We start from the raw sequence: 21,016 nt of genomic DNA on the forward strand, positions 1-21,016 counted from the left end.
TGGACTGCTGAAAAGACCTGGATGGAAATTAAGGCTCTGCCAGAGATAAAGTAGTATGACTGCCCTATACTTCAATGGGAAATACAGGAAAACCAGGATTACTCAGTGATGTATTGTCTTTGTATACATAATAAAAATGTATTTACGGATGTATAATGGCAAATGTATTCAGTACAGAGCACGAGTGCTGGATACAAGGTATAAGCAGAGTTTGCTAGAAGAACTGAAACACTAAGAGAGAAATGGAAAATAATCATACAAAAAGGACACTGGTTAGATATGTACAGAACTGCTAAGAACATGGCCACATTAATTCATTCATCTGAGCATAAATGAATACTCTCTATGAAAGATGTTGACCTCTGCATGTTAAGTATGAAGTCACGGAAGCCTCAATTTTGATAAAACCAGACTTACTGAGCTGAAGAGAAAGCCTTCGCCATTCATCGCCGCATAGAGTCCAGCCTTTACTCCTTGCATTGCAACCACACGAAGACCCACGGGGATTAGATTAAAAAGAGCTACAATGGGGAAAAAAACAGGACGTTAGGATATTTCCCTTCATTACAACTGTAAAATCTAGAAGAATGTCCAAATTAGATTTAAAAAAAGGACAGCTGTATTATTTTGTTGTGGAAAATGGGGTGGCCATAGCAAATAAAGACACACTGTACTGTATAATGCCTTAACACAACATACATACATACCATGTTATTTTCTAATTAAGTTAGTAAGTCTGCCACCTTTTAGTGAACTGCAACAACATATTTTGGTATAATAAACTGTCAGAAGCTCACTTATTATAGTGACATACGATTCACAGACTATGGGGTAAATTCACTAAAGGGTACCGATATGCACTGCATGCCACTTCACCAGGTGCAAATTCATTACCAATATGCTAATTCACATGCGAAGTCTCAGCAGCCAAACGCTGGCAAATTTTTCACTGACGTTACTTCGGCTGGACGAGCATTTCATAACGAATTCTATCATTCATTTCTGACTAGCGAAACATCACTGGCACTCTTGTGCTTAGGTTCATTTGAATAGGGCGGGTACCTAAAAGTCGTATGGATGTCTTAAATAGTAATGTTGGTGCATATGCTTGAAGTGGTCACTTTTTCAAACACATGTTTAATAAGCCAAAATAAAAGACAAGAGATCCTCTAATGCCCTAGACCCTTGAGCCCACCCTTAAACAAATGTGGCATGCCCCTCAAATTAGTTTAAAAAAATGTTCACAAATAAATCTTTAATAGTTTGGACTTTTGAAAGCAATCCCGCTTTAAAAAAAAAAAAAAGTCGCCAGCATTTTTTACAACTTGAATGCATTTCTGTCATACAGGATATGATGTCACTGACATAAGATTGAGGAAGATGTAGCTTCGTTTTATCAGTTTGCCTGGTCTGAGGTGGCAAAGTCAACTCTGGCAAAAGAGGTAACGTTCAGAAAAATTTGCATCTTAGAGAATTCGGAGAGTAACAACCGTTCGCCAGAGTGAAAAGTCGCCTGGCGATAGGGTGTGAACAAATGCGAATGATGGTTTTGTTCGATAGAGAATTGTCCTCGTCATCTGTTAGTGAATTGGCGATGTCCCTGCGGATGAGATATCTAGCAAATTGTCGCTAGCGACGGCCACTTCACCCTTTAGTGAATCTGCCCCTTTAACTGCAACGGACCAACAGGTAATAGCAGATTGCAATTAATTAAACAATATAATTGTTTTGCCTCAAATAAGGATAAGTTACGTTTAGTTGGGATCAAGTACAAGGTACTGTCTTCTTATTACAGGGAAAAAGAAAATAATTTTTAAAAATTATAATTATTTGATTAAAATGGAGTCTATGCAAGATATCCTTCCAGTAATTCATAATAACATAGTAGGTTAGGTTGAAAAAAGACACAAGTCCATCAAGTTCAACCTTTTAACTTTTTTTTAACCTGCCTAACTGCTAGTTGATCCAGAGGAAGGCAAAAAAAACCATCAGACTAGTCCCTGGATCAACTTGTACTATGAGCTATCTTCTATAACCCTGTATTCCCTCACTTGCTAAAAAGCCATCCAACCCCTTCTTAAAGCTATCTAATGTATCAGCCTGTACAACTGATCCAGGGAGAGAATTCCACATCTTCACAGCTCACAGTGTAAAAAAAACCCTTCCAAATATTTCAGCAGAACCTCGTTTCTTCTAATCGGAATGGGTGACCTCGCGTTAGTGGGAAAGACCTACTGGCAAATAAAGCATCAGAGAGATTATTATATGTTCCTCTTACATATTTATACATAGTTAACATATCACCCCTTAAGCGCCTCTTCTCCAGCGTGAACATCCCCAATTTGGCCAGCCTTTCCTCATAGCTAAGATTTTCCATTTTTCCATACCTTTTACCAGCTTAGTTGCCCTTCTCTGTACCCTCTCTAATTCTATAATGTCCTGTTCGAGCACTGGAGACCAAAACTGTACAGCATATTCTAGATGGGACCTTACCAGTGCTCTATAAAGTGGAAGAATTACCCCTTCCTGCCGTGAATCAATGTCCCTTTTAATACAGCTCAAGACCTTATTTGCCCTTGATGCTGCTGACTGGCATTGCTTGTTACAGCCAAGTTTATCATCTACAAGGACTCCAAGGTCCTTTTCCATAATGGATTTGCCTAGTGCAGTCCCATTAAGGGTACAAGTGGCTTGGAAATTTTTACATCCCAGGTGCATGACTTTACATTTATCAACATTTAATCTCATTTGCCACTTGCCCAAACTGCCAGTTTGTCAAGATCCTGTTGCAAGGATACCACATGCTGGATGGAATTAATTGGGTTGAATAGTTTTTTGTCATCTGCAAACACTGATACATTACTTACTATAGCCTTCCCTATGTCATTAATGAACAAATTAAATAAAAGTGGACCCAATTCTGAGCCCTGAGGGACCCCACTAAGAACCTTACTGCAATCAGAGAATGTCCCATTAACAACCATCCTCTGTACCCTATCCTGTAGCCAGTTTCCTATCCATGTGCAAACGACTTAATTTAGCCTAACAGACCTTAAAGCAGTAGTTGGTGGGGCACAGTATCAAACGCTTCAGCAAAATCCAAATAAATCACATCTACTGCCCCCCACTGTCCAGAATTGTACTTACCTCATCATAAAAAGCAATCAAATTTGTCTGACATGACCTATCCTTCATAAAGCCATGCTGATTGCTGCTCATGCCATTCGCTAGGACAAAATTTTGAATGGGATCCCTTAACAAGCCTTCAAATAATTTGCCCACCACAGATGTCAAATTTACTGTCTTATAATTGCCAGTCTGAGATTGAAATCCCTTTATGAATGATATCCTGAGTCAGCCACTGACTAGATTGAGCTGAGACATCCGTGCAGCTATGACGTGAGCCTGGGAACTCAGTCTCCTCTATTGTATACACTGAAGAAAAGAACTGATTAAGCACATTTGCTGTTTCTGTATATGTTACAACCATACTGGTACCATTATTTAAAGGAGCAACACTCTCAACCTGCATCTTTTTACTATTAATATGCTTAAAAAACTTTTTGGGGTTAGTCTTAGCTTCAGCCGCAATACACTCTTCATTTCTTTTCTTTGCCTTCCGGATTGCTGTTTTACAAAATTTATTATAGTGTTGATATTCATTAAATGCAGCTTCTGTCCCTATAGACTTCTAGTTTTTAAATGCCTTTCTCTTCTTTCCTATTAACTTCTTTACTTCTATATTAAGCCACATGGGGTGATTTTTAGAGCTTCTACAATTACTCCTTAAGGGAATAAATTGAGAATAGTAACAATTAATATAATTTTAAATGACAACCATTTCTGTTCTGTGTTTTAGCTGAAAACATAATGCCGCAATCAATGCTCTGAAGGGCAGCCCTCAAGGCACTAAAATTAGCTTTTCTGAGATTCAGAGCTTTCAGATTATAGGGTCCATGTATACAAAGACAATCAAAAGACAATGTATTGAGAAGAAAATGAGACAAATGGAATTAAACAGATCAACATACAGTAGTCAACATAAAATTATGGAATGGGGTAAATGCAAGGGATCAAACATAACTTGGGGGACTTTGGGAAACAATAAGCAACTTAATAACATTATGCAGTATGGGGGATAGGGAACAGATTACAGAAAGTGACAGTGTAGATGAGGAAAGAATGATTAATGTGCAACACTCCTGTCGAATGATACCAGGGACAGACAAGGAAAGTCGAAATGAAATGAGCAAAGGCACAAAAGAAATCTATATGAAATAGAGAAAGACAGGAAGATATTGTGGAAAGGGAGGGGAAGTTTTAAGTGCAGTAGGGATCGCATAAAACAGCAGGTTCTAAAAGTACTCAAGGTAATGACACAAGTTAACTGCAATACTCCCTAGATAACTGATTAAAAAGCTTCATCTAAACTGCATGTAGTTTGTTTAAATGTTTTTAAATACAGACTCCCCAAATCCCACCAAACAAGTGGATTTTTCAGTGTGTGGCCAGCTTAAACTGTGCATCTATATAACAGACACTTCAGCAGCACTCCATGAAATGGCAGCTGATCACGCAACACTGATAATAATAATGTGCTTCAGTGACTGAAAATTATTGTAGAGATTTATTAAAAGTCCGAATAGGGATTCCTGGCAATTTCTGGCATTTTCCCAGCAACTCAAATTATTTCCCACTGACTAATCTTTTCTTGACATTCTGGAATATTATTAACGATTGTGCTCATCTATGAAAGCATTTCTTACTTTTCCCTACTGGCTTTTTGTCAGGGTTGAAAAGTAGAAATGTATTACTTCCTATAGCAGAAGGATGTGCATTCAATTGGGGAGCCATTTTGTAAAATCACCAAAACAGAATGAGCATTGTGTTCATTGATATCTATGAGGGGATTCTAAAATTTAAAATTGTATCCATTTTATTTCAGTTGATACTCACTCACTAGACTTGTGGGAAAAATCTTTGAGGAATGAACTCATGCATGTATCTAAACATGCAGCCTCATTAACAACAAAACCTCTTGCATGGTACAAAATACAGTTTGCATCTTGCCAAAGGACAATTTTTGCTCATAGGACAGTAGGCAAAGAGTTTTGCATCAATTAGAATGCAGTGCTCCCTGAGTTTGACCGTGCTGCATCCAGAGTAGTTGGACAGCACCGGGCTTTCCTATGGAATCCTAGCTAATGTGCAAATCTCTTTTTTTTCTAAGAACAGAAATGGCTGCACCTCTGGCTGCAACCTGCAGCAAGACTTGGGGAAAAAGGCATTCATCCATGAAGCAGCGTAGGTGTTTTTTCACCATGAGGTCAGTGAGGTTATGGAATGCCCTGCTGGGTGATGTTGCGATGGCAGATTCTATTAATGCCTTTAAGAGTGGCTTGGATGACTTCTTGGTACAAGGCTATAGTAATCGTAAGTGCTTCAGTTAATTTAGTATATATATCTGAATATATATTTTTATACATGTGAGTGAATTAATAGATCTTTAAAGGTTTACACTGTATGTATATATATGCGCAGTGTGGGTCATTTGGAGGGATTTAAGTTGATGCCTTTTTTTCAGCCAAAATTAACTATATAAGTTAGGGTGTGCCAGTGAGCACATAGGAAACCCTGTGACAGTAGATGGGTCCCTTTTGCCCAATAGAACTGTACTCTACAATTTATGACAACCTTTTAATCTAGTTCATGGTGCATAACACAAACATGCTCTGTGCATGGGACACTTGTTAGTCCAGAAACGTACTAATTTTATTGCAGAGTACGACAGATCCAAAACTACCCCTGCCATGTTGTTTGTAGATTTAAATGCCTGGTGGAACCAGTACCCGCAATTTAATTTTTTTGTAGGGTAGAGTGGATTTTATCTTGCATTTTGATTTGTTTCTAATGCAGTTTTCCCTTGTGGAGTTAGTAACATGATGCAGACCAGTGAGCTACAGGAGCTACTGTTGTTTCCTAACTTATACCAGACTGATTAAAACTATTTGCTAAAAGGTTACTACTGGAAACCGCACTGGTGCAATTTAACATCTATTATTGTTATTGCTACCCTGGAGACCCGAATTTGCTGCACTTGGCTGACCATCTGAGTTCCCCCTTTCAGCCTTAGTTCAGGGCTCTTAGCAGATATAGGAAAACACTGGTGTACCAGCATTTCAGTTTCAAAATCATCTAGGACAGCAAATGTTTTTAAGCCCCAAACTCATCCTATTCAACCTTCAAGCCTAGGCTTTTAGGTGTAACTGCAAATAAATATTCTCCCCAAATCTCCCACAAATCTTCCACAAACTGAGATACAGGCTGCCCCCCCCAGCACTGCTTCAGGCCCAAAGGGGGGCATTCCCACAATTTGGGAACCACTGCTGAATAGGAAGGCATGGTATCAATGCTCTTTTAGTAGACCTTTAGTAGACCTCCAGACTACATCTGGAAACCCACTTCATCAATGTGTATTTTATTATCCTTGTGCACCAACATTGAAGAGCAGTCACTTGATAAGCCTTATTAAAACCTTATTAAAATTTTAAAATCTCTTAATTGAGATATAAGAGAGTAAGAACAAAACACACACACAACCAAAAATGTGTTGATGTTCTTACTGTAGTCGCTGTTTTCATCCTTTGTTCCATCGATAGTGCCATCTGGGTGCATCTGCAGGAAGTATCCCTGCTGGCTGAATAACCTTGTCACAATTCCTTTCAGCTGGGGTTCTGTAGAAATAAACATCAGAATACAGCATTTAGATCCACTGTGCTCGATGACTTACAATGCTGAGTCACTAGGATAGGATGCACATGAACTAATAACGGTTGGTTGGATCACCTGCATCTAGTTTCTCCCACTGTGATTCTAAGAGGAGCAATTGTATAAAGAGTGATGTTCAAACTACTGTAAAGCAAATTAAGGCTGACAGATATGCAATGTAGTCTGCTCCATTGCAAGGTCACAATCATCTTTAGGAATAACCTTTCTCAGTCCTGCATCTGGATTTTCCTTTGCAATTAAATTTGGAGGATCAGTAAAAAAACAAACAAACTTCTAAACTGAAAAATGTGTGATTTTCCCATGATTCACATCACATTATTTCATAACGGAGTTCAAAGGTAGTCAAGTTTTGAGAGAAGCCCATGCTCTTTCTATGTACTATTTATTTTCTATTCTTTTGTCTAAGATTCAGAGTAGGGAGCTTTAATAAAACAGAAAATTTCCGTGGTGCAATGGTTAAACAGAAATTGTAATATGTTTCATGGTTTCAAGAAAAATCCAATAAAACACTATTGGAGCACACTGTTATTAAAAAGCCTAACAGTTGTATTGCAATAGTAACTCACAATTGCTTAGTATAATGCTCCTTCAAAGCACAGATCTAAATAGTTATTATGGACTTCAACTCCCAGCATCTTTGACTAGCTGTTAACAGTAACAATCAACAAATAAGCTTGTGTGTCTCAGCTGTTGATGCCAATTGAATTTATGGAGAGCAATACTTTAAATATCTGGTTGCTGGGGGTCACTGACCCCAGCAACAAAAAACAAATTGACTGTAAAAGTTCAGTTTTAGTATCATTCTCATTATGAGATTAATCATTCCTTTTTTATAACAACTGTAGTAACTAACAATCAAAGCTGTTCACAAGTGGGTGAAGATCAGATACAGGACTAAAGAACAGTAACATAGGGTTTAACATGATTGATGACTTCAGGAGAACTCGCCATGCTCACACACCACTCAACATCAATGGCTCCACAGTAGAGACAGTAAAGAACACCAAATTCCTGGGAGTCCACATCTCTGATGACCTCACCGGGACCACCAACACCGCCACCATCACCAAAAAGGCGCAGCAGCGTCTTCACTTCCTAAGACAACTGAAACGGGCCAGCCTTCTGCCTCCCACCCTCACAGTGTTCTACAAGGGCACCATAGAGAGCGTCCTGACGAGCTGCATCTCCATCTGGTACAGTAGTGCCAGCTCTGCTGACCGGAAAAGTCTACAGTGGACTGTCAGAGCAGCTGGCAACATCATTGGAGCAGCTCTTCCATCACTGCAGGATATCTTCCACAAGCGCTGTGCAAGAAAGGCCTCCTGCATTGCACTGGACTCCACACACCCCTCACATGGACTGTTCATGCTGCTCCCATCCGGCAGATGCTTTCACAGCATTAAAGCCTGAACAACCAGGCTGCACTAAAGCTTGTTTCCGCAAGAGATCAGATTCCTCAACTCGCTGCCGCCCTCCCACTACATTCCTGACACAATTGAACTGTGAACTGAACTTTGTGAACTGTTTAATTTATTTGCATAATTCTAAAGGTTTACACATGTATATATCCAATTTCTGCCAATATATTGGACATTTCATGTTTACATATTTATTATGTATTTTTAAGTGCCTTTTTGTGATATGTACTAGCTGGAGCCATGTCATCTCGTCTCACTGTGTATTTGTATACTGCTGAGATGACTATAAAGTTTACTTTGACTACTTTGACTCGGACTAAAGTGCAGACTTGTCAGGTGGGAATCCATTGCTATGTGCTATACATTATATAGTGTTGTGCAGTATATTTGCTGATATTTGTTAATGTCTGTCCTCAAAGCTCTATTTATTTATTGTGTCAGGCTTTCAGTCAAGGAAGGGCCCTGCCACCTTTAAGGCTGCTGATGAGCAGTACTTGCAGTAACTAGAGTGTGCAGTCCCCTTGCAAAAAAAAACTATTCAAAGGGGCCCAGTGCATTCCGATCTGCATCCTCCCGCCCACTTCCAGCCTGGACTCTGCCCACTCTCCGCCCAGACTCTGCCTAGTTTCCACCCTTTGCTGACATGCTCTGCTTTCCCACCACAGGTAAAAGAGAGGATGGGGAAGGGGGGTTTTCTATAGCGAAAGCAGACCCTGCCCCTTTTCCTCGGGCCTCCCTCGACTGCAGGGTCTGCTTCCTCTGTAGTTACACCACTGAGTATTTGGATAAAGGAGGATTAAAATCTAGCTATAATGTTGTAAGTTACATAATGCTACATAAAGTTGCATAGCAAATACTGACCACAGTCTCCTTAGGTACAATATTTATGATGTAAAATAACCTTCAAGTTATCATCTTGGCAATGGCAGGTGCAAGTCTAGATACCCAGTCAACAAACATCAAAAGAGCCCAGCTTCATCCTTGGGTTCTTGCATCCCAGTAAATGTGTTACATTGGCTTCATTAGATGGCAATCTGTTCCATCTGGCACTTCAACAGTGAAAATCTGTAACTGTGGCTCAATTGTATTTATGAAATGCTGCTGGGTAAACCTCCTTTTATCACTTGGATCCAAAGACAGATGTTCTCTCTGCCTTGCAGAATCCCATGTGATGTATGTCTTACACGTTATTAAACACATTCTGTCAGTATGCAAAAAGCCTGAAGCAAATGATCTCTGATGCACCTTTTGTGCCCCAATGAAGCCTGAGTTTGCTAGAACCACAAAGTATCATCCAGCTATACCACTGTGCCAGAATATACTCACCACAGTCATACACTATGATATACAGTTACACTGCACTATTTCCTAGGGAGAAGCAAAAAGTCATAACCTGCTGTTCTTTGCTGTCTTTCAAGTTGAATATATTTGTACAGTATGTACGGCGCAATAGTAAACCTGAGTGAAGCTTAGAAAGGACTACTAGAAATAGAAAACAATACAATATAGCTAAAATGGTCCAGAATTATATATAAAGGTACAGGCAATACAACTTTAGGTTTCCAAGTAAATAGGGACAACAAAAAAGTAATCCTAATTAAAAAAATAATAACAAACTAATATAACCATGGAGTTATGGTTCCATATTGCCCTCTTTCTCCAAACCCCAAAGCAGTAAAATGCATTCATAATGACTGTTATTGTGCCAGCAGAGGAGTTGTACACATTTTACAAAGAGACACATGAGTTTTGTTTCTTGTGTTTATTAGCTGTTTATTAGCTGTGCTGGTTAAATATTGTAACTACATGTATTAAGTACTGTTAGAGGAGTGTGGCTCAGTAGAATATCTGAAGTTCAATATAGTATCTGGCACCCACCAATCTGTGTTTAGAGCTGAGTGTACCACACAATAATGAATATACACGATTGCCAAAGAGGGGATATAAATGACATACTGCCAGTAGCAGCCACAGAGCAAGAAGAACAAGACAAGGTTACCGAATTCTTTGCATACAGAATAGTACGAGGAACAAGCAAACGAATAAAAATATCATTCTCTATACTGTCGCCTTGAGTATAAGCTTGTCTCCTGTACACCTACAACTCACCACTTACCCTCAAATCCTTTTAAACATTGTTAAGGACAATTAACATATTTGAGACAGTAATTTATACATAGCGTCATTCAATCTATCAGCTCTTCCCTGCAACCTGTAATATCACAAGGTGTCAGATTTTATGACTCGGCTCAGGTTCTCATCTTCTTTCGTACAAAAGATAACATTTAAATCAGGTCATAGAGAACCTCTCAATTACTGGAATTCATTCCTGCTTCAGTGCACGGGGAAGCATTCCTTTCACTAAATGTCATGATGCTTAACAATAGGCTACAGAGGCTGAGAGTTAGCCAATAGCTTCATTTAAGCATAAGGGCAAAGATAGGGTAAAAAGACAACACAAAAATTGCCAGATGTGTTACCAATAACAATGGTTTAAAAGTCCTGCAGAAGAGTAAACAAGTGCTGCAGATGAGTCTATTCGCGACAAGCTATGATTTATAATTATCAGTTGGCATCTGCAGTGATGTAGAAAACATGCAGACAACCATCTCTTATGGATTTAGTCATCTGTGCATATAACTTCCACTGTCATTTACACATATATACACAGTATGTTCACAACCAGAAGCTCAATTATTTTGACTGACAGGGGAATACTAGATGTTATGCTGGCAGGAGCCCTAGAGATAAAAGTTAGACATCCAGGGTCATTGCAGATAATGGTAATCACTGTATATTCAAATAAATATGTTTACAGGGGTAGTATCATCACAAATGGTTTCCTTTTCAATGACTGCATTTCATTTTTATGCACTTTATTTGTGCTAGGCAATCTCACGATTGAATTTCAAAACTCAGGCTACGTAGAAAATATGTCGAAAAATGTAGAACACAAAAGAGAGGGGCAAAACAGGGGACTCGTATGTTTAAAAAAAAAAAGATGCAGAAAGAATAAAAAGAAGAGAATCTAAATTAGCTATAAAAAAAAATCAGGTGACATACGTTAAAATAAATGAGAATAGAAGAGGGGAAAGCACATGTGGAACATAGGACAGGAGGGGCAGGTTAAAGGGAAAGTAACCAAGAAATGCAAGGCTCTTCAACGAAGGGGTGACATTTTGTTTTGCTATATACTGAACAAAGGGGAAAAATTGCACAAAACACAATTCTGAATGGAGATATATATAATCTCCCAACTGTGCTGTAAAATGGCAATCGCAACTTCTATACAGTCCTATTTAAAAATATATTTTGAACCAATTCTCTGTAATTTACACTTGATGGTTACTAAGCTAGCATATTTCCATGATAATTACAAAACCAACCTACTTGGTTTTTACATTTTTTTGTAGTAGCCATAAGGCATGGTGCTCCACATGATGTCTTTATCTGTAAAACCCTATGCCCAGGCATTTCAGATAATAGAGCCTATACCTGTAAGATGTGAAGCTCTCCCTATTTCACTGCAAATTATTCAATTAAAATAATGACTCTGCTGACTGACTCTTTGGTGCCGACATTCTATCCTTTTATGCATATTCTGATCAAAATTCATGCTGCATAGTTACACTGGCGGCAGAATGATTTCTACATCTCTCCTGCATTAAAAAGAAGGTCAGGTTGACTTAATATATTGATATATTAATGCAAGAGCTGTAGTTCTATCTTCATACATCTGCGCTTCCTTCTCTTTATTATGACGTTCATCACTGTGCACGGGGACATAAAAGTTTTGCATTGTAATTCTGTTTCCAAACATTACAAAGTGTGACCTATTATGCATTTGGATTTCCTTAAAGTGACATGGCTACTAAAGCTTTAGTTGATTTGTGGCAATACTTCCAGTTGAGTGGGTTGCACCATGAACCTTTTAGACACTTAGTTATGAAGCGCTGACTTAGAAGAACGCCTGTTGGATGTCATCAAAGGACACCTGCAGGTCATCAAGAGAAGAGCGTAGGAAATGTTCCACTGGTGAGTTGTAAATTATTCAGCGTAGATATTCGATATCAAATGGTTATCTTGGGGTTCATAAGGATTAAAATATGCTTTACTATCGATGCCACACAGCTGTGTGATATTATGGTCTATTAAAGTTTTAGACGCTACTGGCAGAACAGTTAGACAACACAGATGGCCTGTTTACTAACTCTCTGACTGCACCCGCTTCAGTGCAATATGGGTGCTTCCTATTAGTATCATATAGTAAATGCTGCTTCATGTTATAGAATGGAATACTACTGTACGATAAAGGACCACAGGAAGACATATTTAAGCCTAAGTTTCACAGTAAAACATATTAATAACCTCGCAGTCCTTTAAGGATTTAATACAATCTATATACACTGGTATAGGATTCGTTATCTAGAAAGATCTGAATTAAGGAAAGGCCGTCTCCCTTAGATTCCACTGAGAAGCGGATCTGGGCTGATATATATATATATATACCCAATCCAAAGGTGCACTCTGTTGACTCAGTAGAAACCTGGGTGCCAGCCGAGATAGTTAAATATTTGCGAAAAAGAGCAACACTCACAGGGTTGTTTTCAATGCAGGAAAATTGTGTTTATTCCACTCTTCTCATTCCTTTCTCATTCTGAGTGGAATAAACACAATTTGCCTGCATTGAAAACAACCCTGTGAGTGTCGTTCTTTTATATATATATATATATATATATATATATATATATATATATATATATATATATATATATATATATATATATATATATATATATATATATATATATATATATATAAATATATATATATATTTATGTACACCAAAAAAAATTAATCTCTTGAAACAAAAACATTTTTATTCTGTGTATTGCTACTAAGGCAAGGAGGACAATAGTTCATAGTTAATTCTTAGGCTTCATTTTCCACAGGGCCCAGATATAAAAGGTTTAGAAAAGCTCTGTATTTATTTGTCTTTATTGGACTTTTTCCCTGTTTACACATGAGCATATGCAAAATCTGTATGACTCTCATACTCATATGGAATAAAGTTTTTACCTCAACCGCCTTGGCTGCAGGAGTGCGTGCACAATTATTTCTTACGATTTACATTACAAATAACAATAAATGTGTAGCCTTACAGAGCATTTGTTTTTTCCTAACGCGTTTCGTATCAGATGATACGTAATCACTACGCGTTAGGACGTATACCTTTTTACATGATGGAATAAAGCTTCAAGTTTTTACCTCAACCGCCTTGGCTGCAGGAGTGCATGCACAATTACTTCTTACGATTTACATTGCCTAAGCTATGGATTCGGGGCATGGCACCCGCGCCACCCGACCAATTTGGTGAGTGCAAGCTCTGCTGACTTTCAAAAATTTAAAAAGTCTAATTGGTTATTTATTCAAGTGTCGGACCTGGGGTTTATACACCCAGGTCAATCTTCCGACTTGGTGAGCCATTACCCAGTAGTTGTTTTGCGTCACAGTATGTTTTAAGCACAACTATAGTTTGGTGCTTTTTGATAATTATTAAGTAGACATATAGAGAGATTAGAGCCAGCCGTTTAATCCTTTTTTTATGTGCAAAAGATGAATTTCCCCTTTAACTATAAGTGAGGGCGATCTATAATCAATAAATTTACAACATAGAAATTACTTGGCAAACATTCATGCAAGCTAGTCACAAAGACCTGCTTTTTTAAAAACACAAGGAAAATACATGGTGCACTCTCAAAAAAAATTATAATTTTTCCTCTCTAGATATGAATATAGAATTTGCTAACCCTTCACATAATAGAGGGCACAACTTGTAAATGGCTAACCATGCATACAATGGAGGGCACTGTCTTAAAAGTATAAATATTAATTCAGTTCTCTGTCATAGAATTTAGGTTTTGGTGTTGGATTTTACAATGTCTCCTTATTACCATACTCATGGTAGCCAAACATCTCCAGGTTCTTTAACGGTAACAGTCAACTACTAACACTAGTTGTGTATCTGCCCAGATGGATTGCCATTTGGGAGTACAGTCCTATATAAAGGGCAAGTTCTATAAATTAAAAAGCAGTCCCTCATCATTCTGGAAGAAATATTGGCAATAACGTATACCCTATTGTCATTTGTATGAAAACTTTGGCTCCTTAGCTTACATTGATATTAAATGTAACAAGCAACAGGGCTGGTGTAGAAATTATCATAAACAGAAAGCTTATGCAGTAGAATTTCTATCCACCTAAGTCTGCTAGAGCTCCATCCAGATTCTTTAACCTTTGGCATTTTCTTCCATGGGTTTGTTACCAAGAACAGTTAGGGGCCGATTCATGAAGCTCGAGTGAAGGATTCGAATGAAAAAAATTCGAATTTCGAAGTATTTTTTTGGTACTTCGACCATCGAATTGGTTAAATTTGTTCGAATTCGAACGAAATCGAACGAATCGAACGAAAAATCGTTCGACTATTCGACCATTCGATAGTCAAAGTACTTCCCCTTTAAAAAAAACTTCGACCCTCTACTTCGGCAGATAAAACCTACCGAAGTCAATGTTAGCCTATGGGGAAGGTCCCCATAGGCTTGCCTGTGATTTTTTGATCGAAGGATTTTCCTTCGATCGTTGGATTAAAATCCTTCGAATCGTTCGATTCGAAGGATTTAATCGTTCGATCGAACGAAAAATCCTTCGATCGATCGATCGCAGGATTAGCGCTCAATCCTTCGACTTCGATATTCGAAGTCGAAGGATTTCAATTCGAGGGTCGAATTTCGAAGTATTTTTAACTTCGAAATTCGACCCTTAATGAATCTGCCCCTAAGTGTGTGGGTTTAATACAAATTTACTATCTTAGATGTTTTTAGACATAGGATGAAAAGAAGCCCTACGAAATGTTGGATCATAAAGGGGCACCTGACACAAAGAATCTGAACTAGTTTGCTATTTTCTTACTTTGTTCAAGGTAGGGGCCTTTCAGGGGATGCCAAAGTCTGACCCAAGTGATTCCCCTCCAGCATACTACACTGCCAGGCAGCTCTACATACTGAGGGAGACACAAATCTCAGAGATGTATTGTTGGTTTTGGGTGCAAATTCCAGACAGAGCAAGGAGCAAAGTGAAAAAATGTGCAATATCCTGACACTTCTTCACTTACAGTATATTTTTCTATCTATGCTCTATACCCGCTATGTGCGAAATGCGAACATTCTGGTTTGCAGAATAAATGAGCAAAATGTAATTGAAAAGGTGAAATTACATTATAGTTAAGTAGTTTTTAGCTGTACCTTCTTAGAGCAGCTTCTTTTCACAATGCTACAACTGCTCTTCATCGTGGTCAATTTCTTCTAAACATGGGCATCTGGACAATGCCTTAGAGATAGACAAGGGGTTGGTTCATGTGGAAGACATAGGGTGCATTATTATAATAACCACATTATTATTTTTACAGGGCAACAGATAATGTGACAGAACACAAAATAGTACGGATTGGTGAACACTTTCACTACTGGCAAAGACACAACTTTTGTTTTTGCATTTTATTCCTGCTATGACCCTATTTATATATCCTATATCTCTTTGCCTTTGTCTTTTGAACTTTCCTCTGCTTTCCTTTTCTCTTCTGCTCCCCATTCAATTCCAGTTTTTTATTTTGCTCTCCTCCCTCATTCTCCTTTCTCTTATGCATTCTTCCTCTACATTGGTTTTTTTCATATGCTCTCACTTTTCTTCAACCATTGTTTTGTTCTCTCTATAGTTCCCTTTTCTATAATGTATAAGTCTTTTTTCCTCCACCTTCCCCTTCTTTTCACAAGATGTGGCCTGGCATAACAGTAAGGGGTTATTTACTAAAATCTTATCTTATAATTAAAATAAAAAAAGCTTGAGCAAACTCCCATGCCCGATTTTGCTTTATTTATTAATAAAATTATTATTAATAAAATAACTCAAATAAACCGGATATGGAAAAAACACGATAAAATTTAGTGAAAACCAAAATCATACAATTTTTTCAGACTTTTTTCCCGAATCGCTTGTTTTTTTGGGGGTTTTTGCAGAAAACCCTGAATTTATTGTATTATCAGTTCTAACCCAGCACATTCAAATTGGTATAGGGACATCTCCCCATGACTTATACATGACCTAGACAGGTCTGAGATGGCATATTTTCGGATTTGGGCTTTTTGCAACATCAGGGTATAATAAATCTTGAAAAATTTGAGGTTTTTTTATTCCACAAATTTTTTTTGCCCCAAAAAGCCTGACCAGACAAATTCGAGTTTAGTAAATAACCCCCTAAGTGTTTCCACAATATACAACAAAACAGTAGTTAATGAGTTTACTTGAAATAGTACGCTGTTACAAAAACCTGTTTGCTGCATTAACCCTATATGTTCTGGATGACCTTACTGTACCAGAGAGCTCTGCAAAGATTGTTCAAACTGCTGGGAGGTTTAAAATGACTAATTGAGCTTGTCTGTGATGAATTGTAATCATAGATCTGAAAATCATTTTTTTGATGTTAAATTACTTTTTAATCGACCAATCAATATTGTGCATGCTATCTCTAAGTGAAAAAAGGCTCTTTTAGAAAATACTGTAATTGTGGTACTCAAAATGAGTGATAACATATTATTGTATATTACAATATGAGCATAGCCAGGCAGGACAAGTATTTCCAAGCAATATAATAAGCAGCATACAGGCTCAAACGTGTTGTCTAAATTCTATAAAATATATTCTGAATTGTCTATATTGTGCACATTTTGGCACAAAGTCTTTATATATGTTTTCTTTTCCAGGACTGACCTCTCGATAATGGCTTTGCTTTAGAGGTGAGAACAGAACAGAATGAATCTACAGAAAAGATTTTGATGCTGGATACAAAATCGCCACATCTCGCTGTATGCCTTCGATAAACAGTGTACCCTTGAAGCAGTTGGATTCCATTAACCTTAAGGCCTGCTCCCTTGTACCCTCTTCCTTGTCAGTTTGACTGTGCACTGTGCACTCTCTTCCTTCTCAACACTCTCTTCAAGGAATGCAATAGAATCCAATGAGGAAATCATCCTACATACAGGCACACTAACCTCCAATCTCTTTGTTTGTGACTCATGGAGAGGAATGTATAATATAGATGTAAATTTCTACTCTTTGAATTTATCTTTCTTAAGGGAATTGTTCAGTATATGTCCCATGTGGCCCCCCTTCAAGTCGCTGACTAACTCAGAGTTAGAGAGCTGAAAAGCAGGAGGTAGTGTTCTGGCTATTATGTTAGACATCCAGTCACTCCAGCCTTTATACGTTAGACTTTAGCCTAACTAACTAAATTAGAAACATTTTTATTTTTATACTGAAATGCTCCTTTACGTTCTTGAAGTTCTTTACTATAGCCCTTTCTAGGACTGGTCTCAGTTTTTAATCATGTTGATCATGGTGTTCCTCAGCTCAAATGATTTTGCCATCTATACAGGATTCCACAATATTAATGCCCTCAGACAGCTGCTTGAACACTTCTGTGGTTGAATTTATTTAAAGGGATACTGTCATGAGAAAAAAAATTTTTTTCAAAATGAATCGGTTAATAGTGCCAGTTAATAGTGCTGCTCCAGCAGAATTCTGCACTGAAATCCATTTCTCAAAAGAGCAAACAGATTTTTTTATATTCAATTTTGAAATCTGACATGGGGCTAGACATATTGTCAATTTCCCAGCTGCCCCAAGTCATGTGACTGATAAACTTCAATCACTCTTTACTGCTGTACTGCAAGTTGGAGTGATATCACCCCCCCTCCCCTTTTCCCCCCAGCAGCCAAACAACAGAACAATGGGAAGGTAACCAGATAACAGCTCCCTAACACAAGATAACAGCTGCCTGGTAGATCTAAGAACAGCACTCAATAGTAAAAACCCATGTCCCACTGAGACACATTCAGTTACATTGATAAGGAAAAACAGCAGCCTGTCAGAAAGCATTTCTCTCCTAAAGTGCAGGCATAAGTCACATGACCAGGGGCAGCTGGGAAATTGACAAAATGTCTAGCCCCATGTCAGATTTCAAAATTGAATATAAAAAAATCTGTTTGCTCTTTTGAGAAATGGATTTAAGTGCAGAAGTCTGCTGGAGTAGCACTATTAACTGATGTGTTTTGAAAAAAACATGTTTTCCGATGACAGGATCCCTTTAAGAAGCACCTGAATGGAGTGTTATCGTACTGTGCAAATGCATATGCTGTTGTGACTTAACTTTAGTTGCCAAACGCCTGTACTTGCATCCACAACTGAAAAATGTTTATTTCATTGCAGAGTTTATATGTGATTACATCCACTGTGGGAAGCTGATAGTATTCTTTAATCACAACTGTGTTTCGCTGCTGAAAATCCAAGCATTCTCTCAATCTTCTATTGGGTCTTTCAACACTCATAATATATTTCTTAAAAGAAACATGGGATCTGGGTGCACATGCTGCTGACCTACAGCACAAGGATCCCATAGACAGGCGTTAGTAAAATAAAAAAAATTGTATTACAAAATCATGTCAGGTACAAAAAGCCTTACATGTTACACAGTTACATGAAATTTCTCCATCCGGTTCAGTTCTGCTCTAATCCTCTCCCTTTGATGGTGGACTGTAGGTTGGATTTCCTTTTATTTATTTAGTATAGGTGGTCTGTTTTGCGCTTAAGTTTTTTCAAATGCCTTTTCCAAATTTTTTGCAGAAGCCTGTAGGACAGGGCTTCTTCATGTGTTCTTTTGGAGTTCCATTTAGGAATAATTCCAGTGACCCACAATTTGGTTTAAAACTGATTAGTATTCATTTCTGTCCTGTCCATAGTAAGAAAGTTTTGTTACATTATTAGCACCAGGTTCCATTTGTGGACCCCAAGCCAAAGGGTCAGGTTTAAGACTGACATTACTTCCAGCATGTATCTATATTCCATTCCTCTACTTGTTTGGCTGTAGCTTGGCTTCAGTGGCTTCTGTTGCATTGCATAACTGAAATACTACCTTCACATGAATGTCCCCTTTTTCCAGGAGTCTCTCTCGCATTTCCGCTGATGAGATTCCACAAATAACTCTTGTTTTTAATAAGAGCTTCCTGCAGCTGTCCAAACTCAAATCATTTGACATTTTTTTTTTCAATTCAATCATAAACTGAATAATGGATATGTCTCCTTACACGTAAGTAAAATTTGCATAGGGGATTTTTTTTGGATTGCAGCATTTCTTTATAATTATGTGAAGAGTATATTAATCAAATCACCCTTACTATCAAATAAAAATGTACTGAATATATCCAGGGGCTGTTCCCTAGCAATACGAAGAAAGAGAAATGACTGAATCTTATCTGGCTTGCTTGCACCTCCACTAGCAGGCAGATATAATTCAAGTGCTGTTAAAACCATCTCCAGTTTTCTGACAGGTTACCCTGTAATAAGTCCAGGCCTGATGGGGAAGGGGGTGGGGGAGACCATCCACCCTGTAGCCTTTTGTCTTTTTTATCTGTTTTTAAGCAGTTTTATGAATTGCTGACGCCATGTGTTGCTGAGACCTCTTCTTCAATAATCAGCACACAGAGGCTTCAGTTTTCTTGTTACTTTTACTGTCCTTTGTAACAAACTACTGCTGGAAGTACTTCAAGAGCACAGCTATATATCATAAGGGCAGATTGTTATCATTAAAGAGCAGCTATCCTAAAGAAAAAGAACTCATATACATTAACTTTTTGCTTGTTGGTCAGCTCTTTGGTCAGCTCTTTGGTCTGCTAGTTAAGGTCTAGAAGAATATTCAGCTGTGTTCTTTTAAATGCAGCACAACCATTCCTTCCCCCTTCCTCTCCTTGCCTCCAACTGATTATTTTACTTACTGGTTTTCAGGAGAAAAAGCAGCATGCTAGTGCCTAGAAGCAAGTTTGTGCTTGCAGGTCCATTTGTGAGCTGGAGCTACTGGTTGGACACTTGTCCACAGAATGTGATGCCTGCTTTTTACAATATTGGAAATAAGCATATTGTAACGGAGGATGGGAATATAAATTCACATATAATTGAACTACTGCATAGCATGACATGCATGCAACAATCGATAAGTCACACTTTTTCAAAACAGCTTATGCGGGGGGGCAATCATATCCACAGGTTCTAATTAATGATTTTCATTTAAAGTGATACTAACACTACAAAACTACTCTTCAAAATATAAATGTACATTACAAATCACCCATAGGTCATGTTGATTTAATAAGTTGCGCCCATGAGATTCACATAACGATACATTTTGCCTGCTCTGTCCATCTGTCTCTGCTCCCATGGATTCCATTCACCCTCTTGCTTTCACTTTACATATGTTCCAAACACCCAGTCCTGCTGCAAAATTCTACCACTCAGCGGACAAATGCAGCCAAAGAATCAAGTGTAACTGGTGTTTTTACCCAAGTGATATGTACCTAAATCATCTCTCTTATAATCAGCTGTACAAATACCCTCAGACAAATTTAACATTTCACTTTTTTTTTATTTTTAAACCTGAGACAATATGCAGTATTATTAATTTGTGGTATATGTTCGCCCAATAATCAGCTATGTAACACTCTAGCTATTTGCTCCTGTTTAGCAGACTGCAGTAATTTTTATCCTCAGTCCTGCAATGCATTCAGCAACCAAGAATCGATGCATAGTTAATGGCTCTGGGATTATCTCCTTAAGCAGGAGGTTTTTCAGATCTGTTTCTGTGTCGAAGTCTGAAAGGATGACACCATGCCAGGCTGCCACCACACTCACATACTGTAACTGTTAGT

The 21,016-nt window shown here is 38.1% G+C and overlaps 1 protein-coding gene across 4 annotated transcripts in view; it reads right to left on the reverse strand.

The window, feature by feature from the left end:
• fgf12.L (fibroblast growth factor 12 L homeolog) overlaps positions 1–21,016 on the reverse strand; it is a 260,138-nt gene that overhangs the window by 57,886 nt on the left and 181,236 nt on the right. For all 4 annotated transcript variants that reach the window (XM_041563263.1, XM_018263600.2, XM_018263601.2 and 1 more), the window contains 2 exons: positions 6,624–6,734; positions 418–521 (listed from right to left, as the gene is read on the reverse strand). In XM_041563263.1, coding sequence (XP_041419197.1) covers positions 418–521; positions 6,624–6,734 — 215 coding nt within the window. The remainder of the gene's footprint in view (positions 1–417; positions 522–6,623; positions 6,735–21,016) is intronic.

This window comes from Xenopus laevis, chromosome 5L, assembly GCF_017654675.1.
Source record: "Xenopus laevis strain J_2021 chromosome 5L, Xenopus_laevis_v10.1, whole genome shotgun sequence".
Classification (NCBI taxonomy): domain Eukaryota; kingdom Metazoa; phylum Chordata; class Amphibia; order Anura; family Pipidae; genus Xenopus; species Xenopus laevis.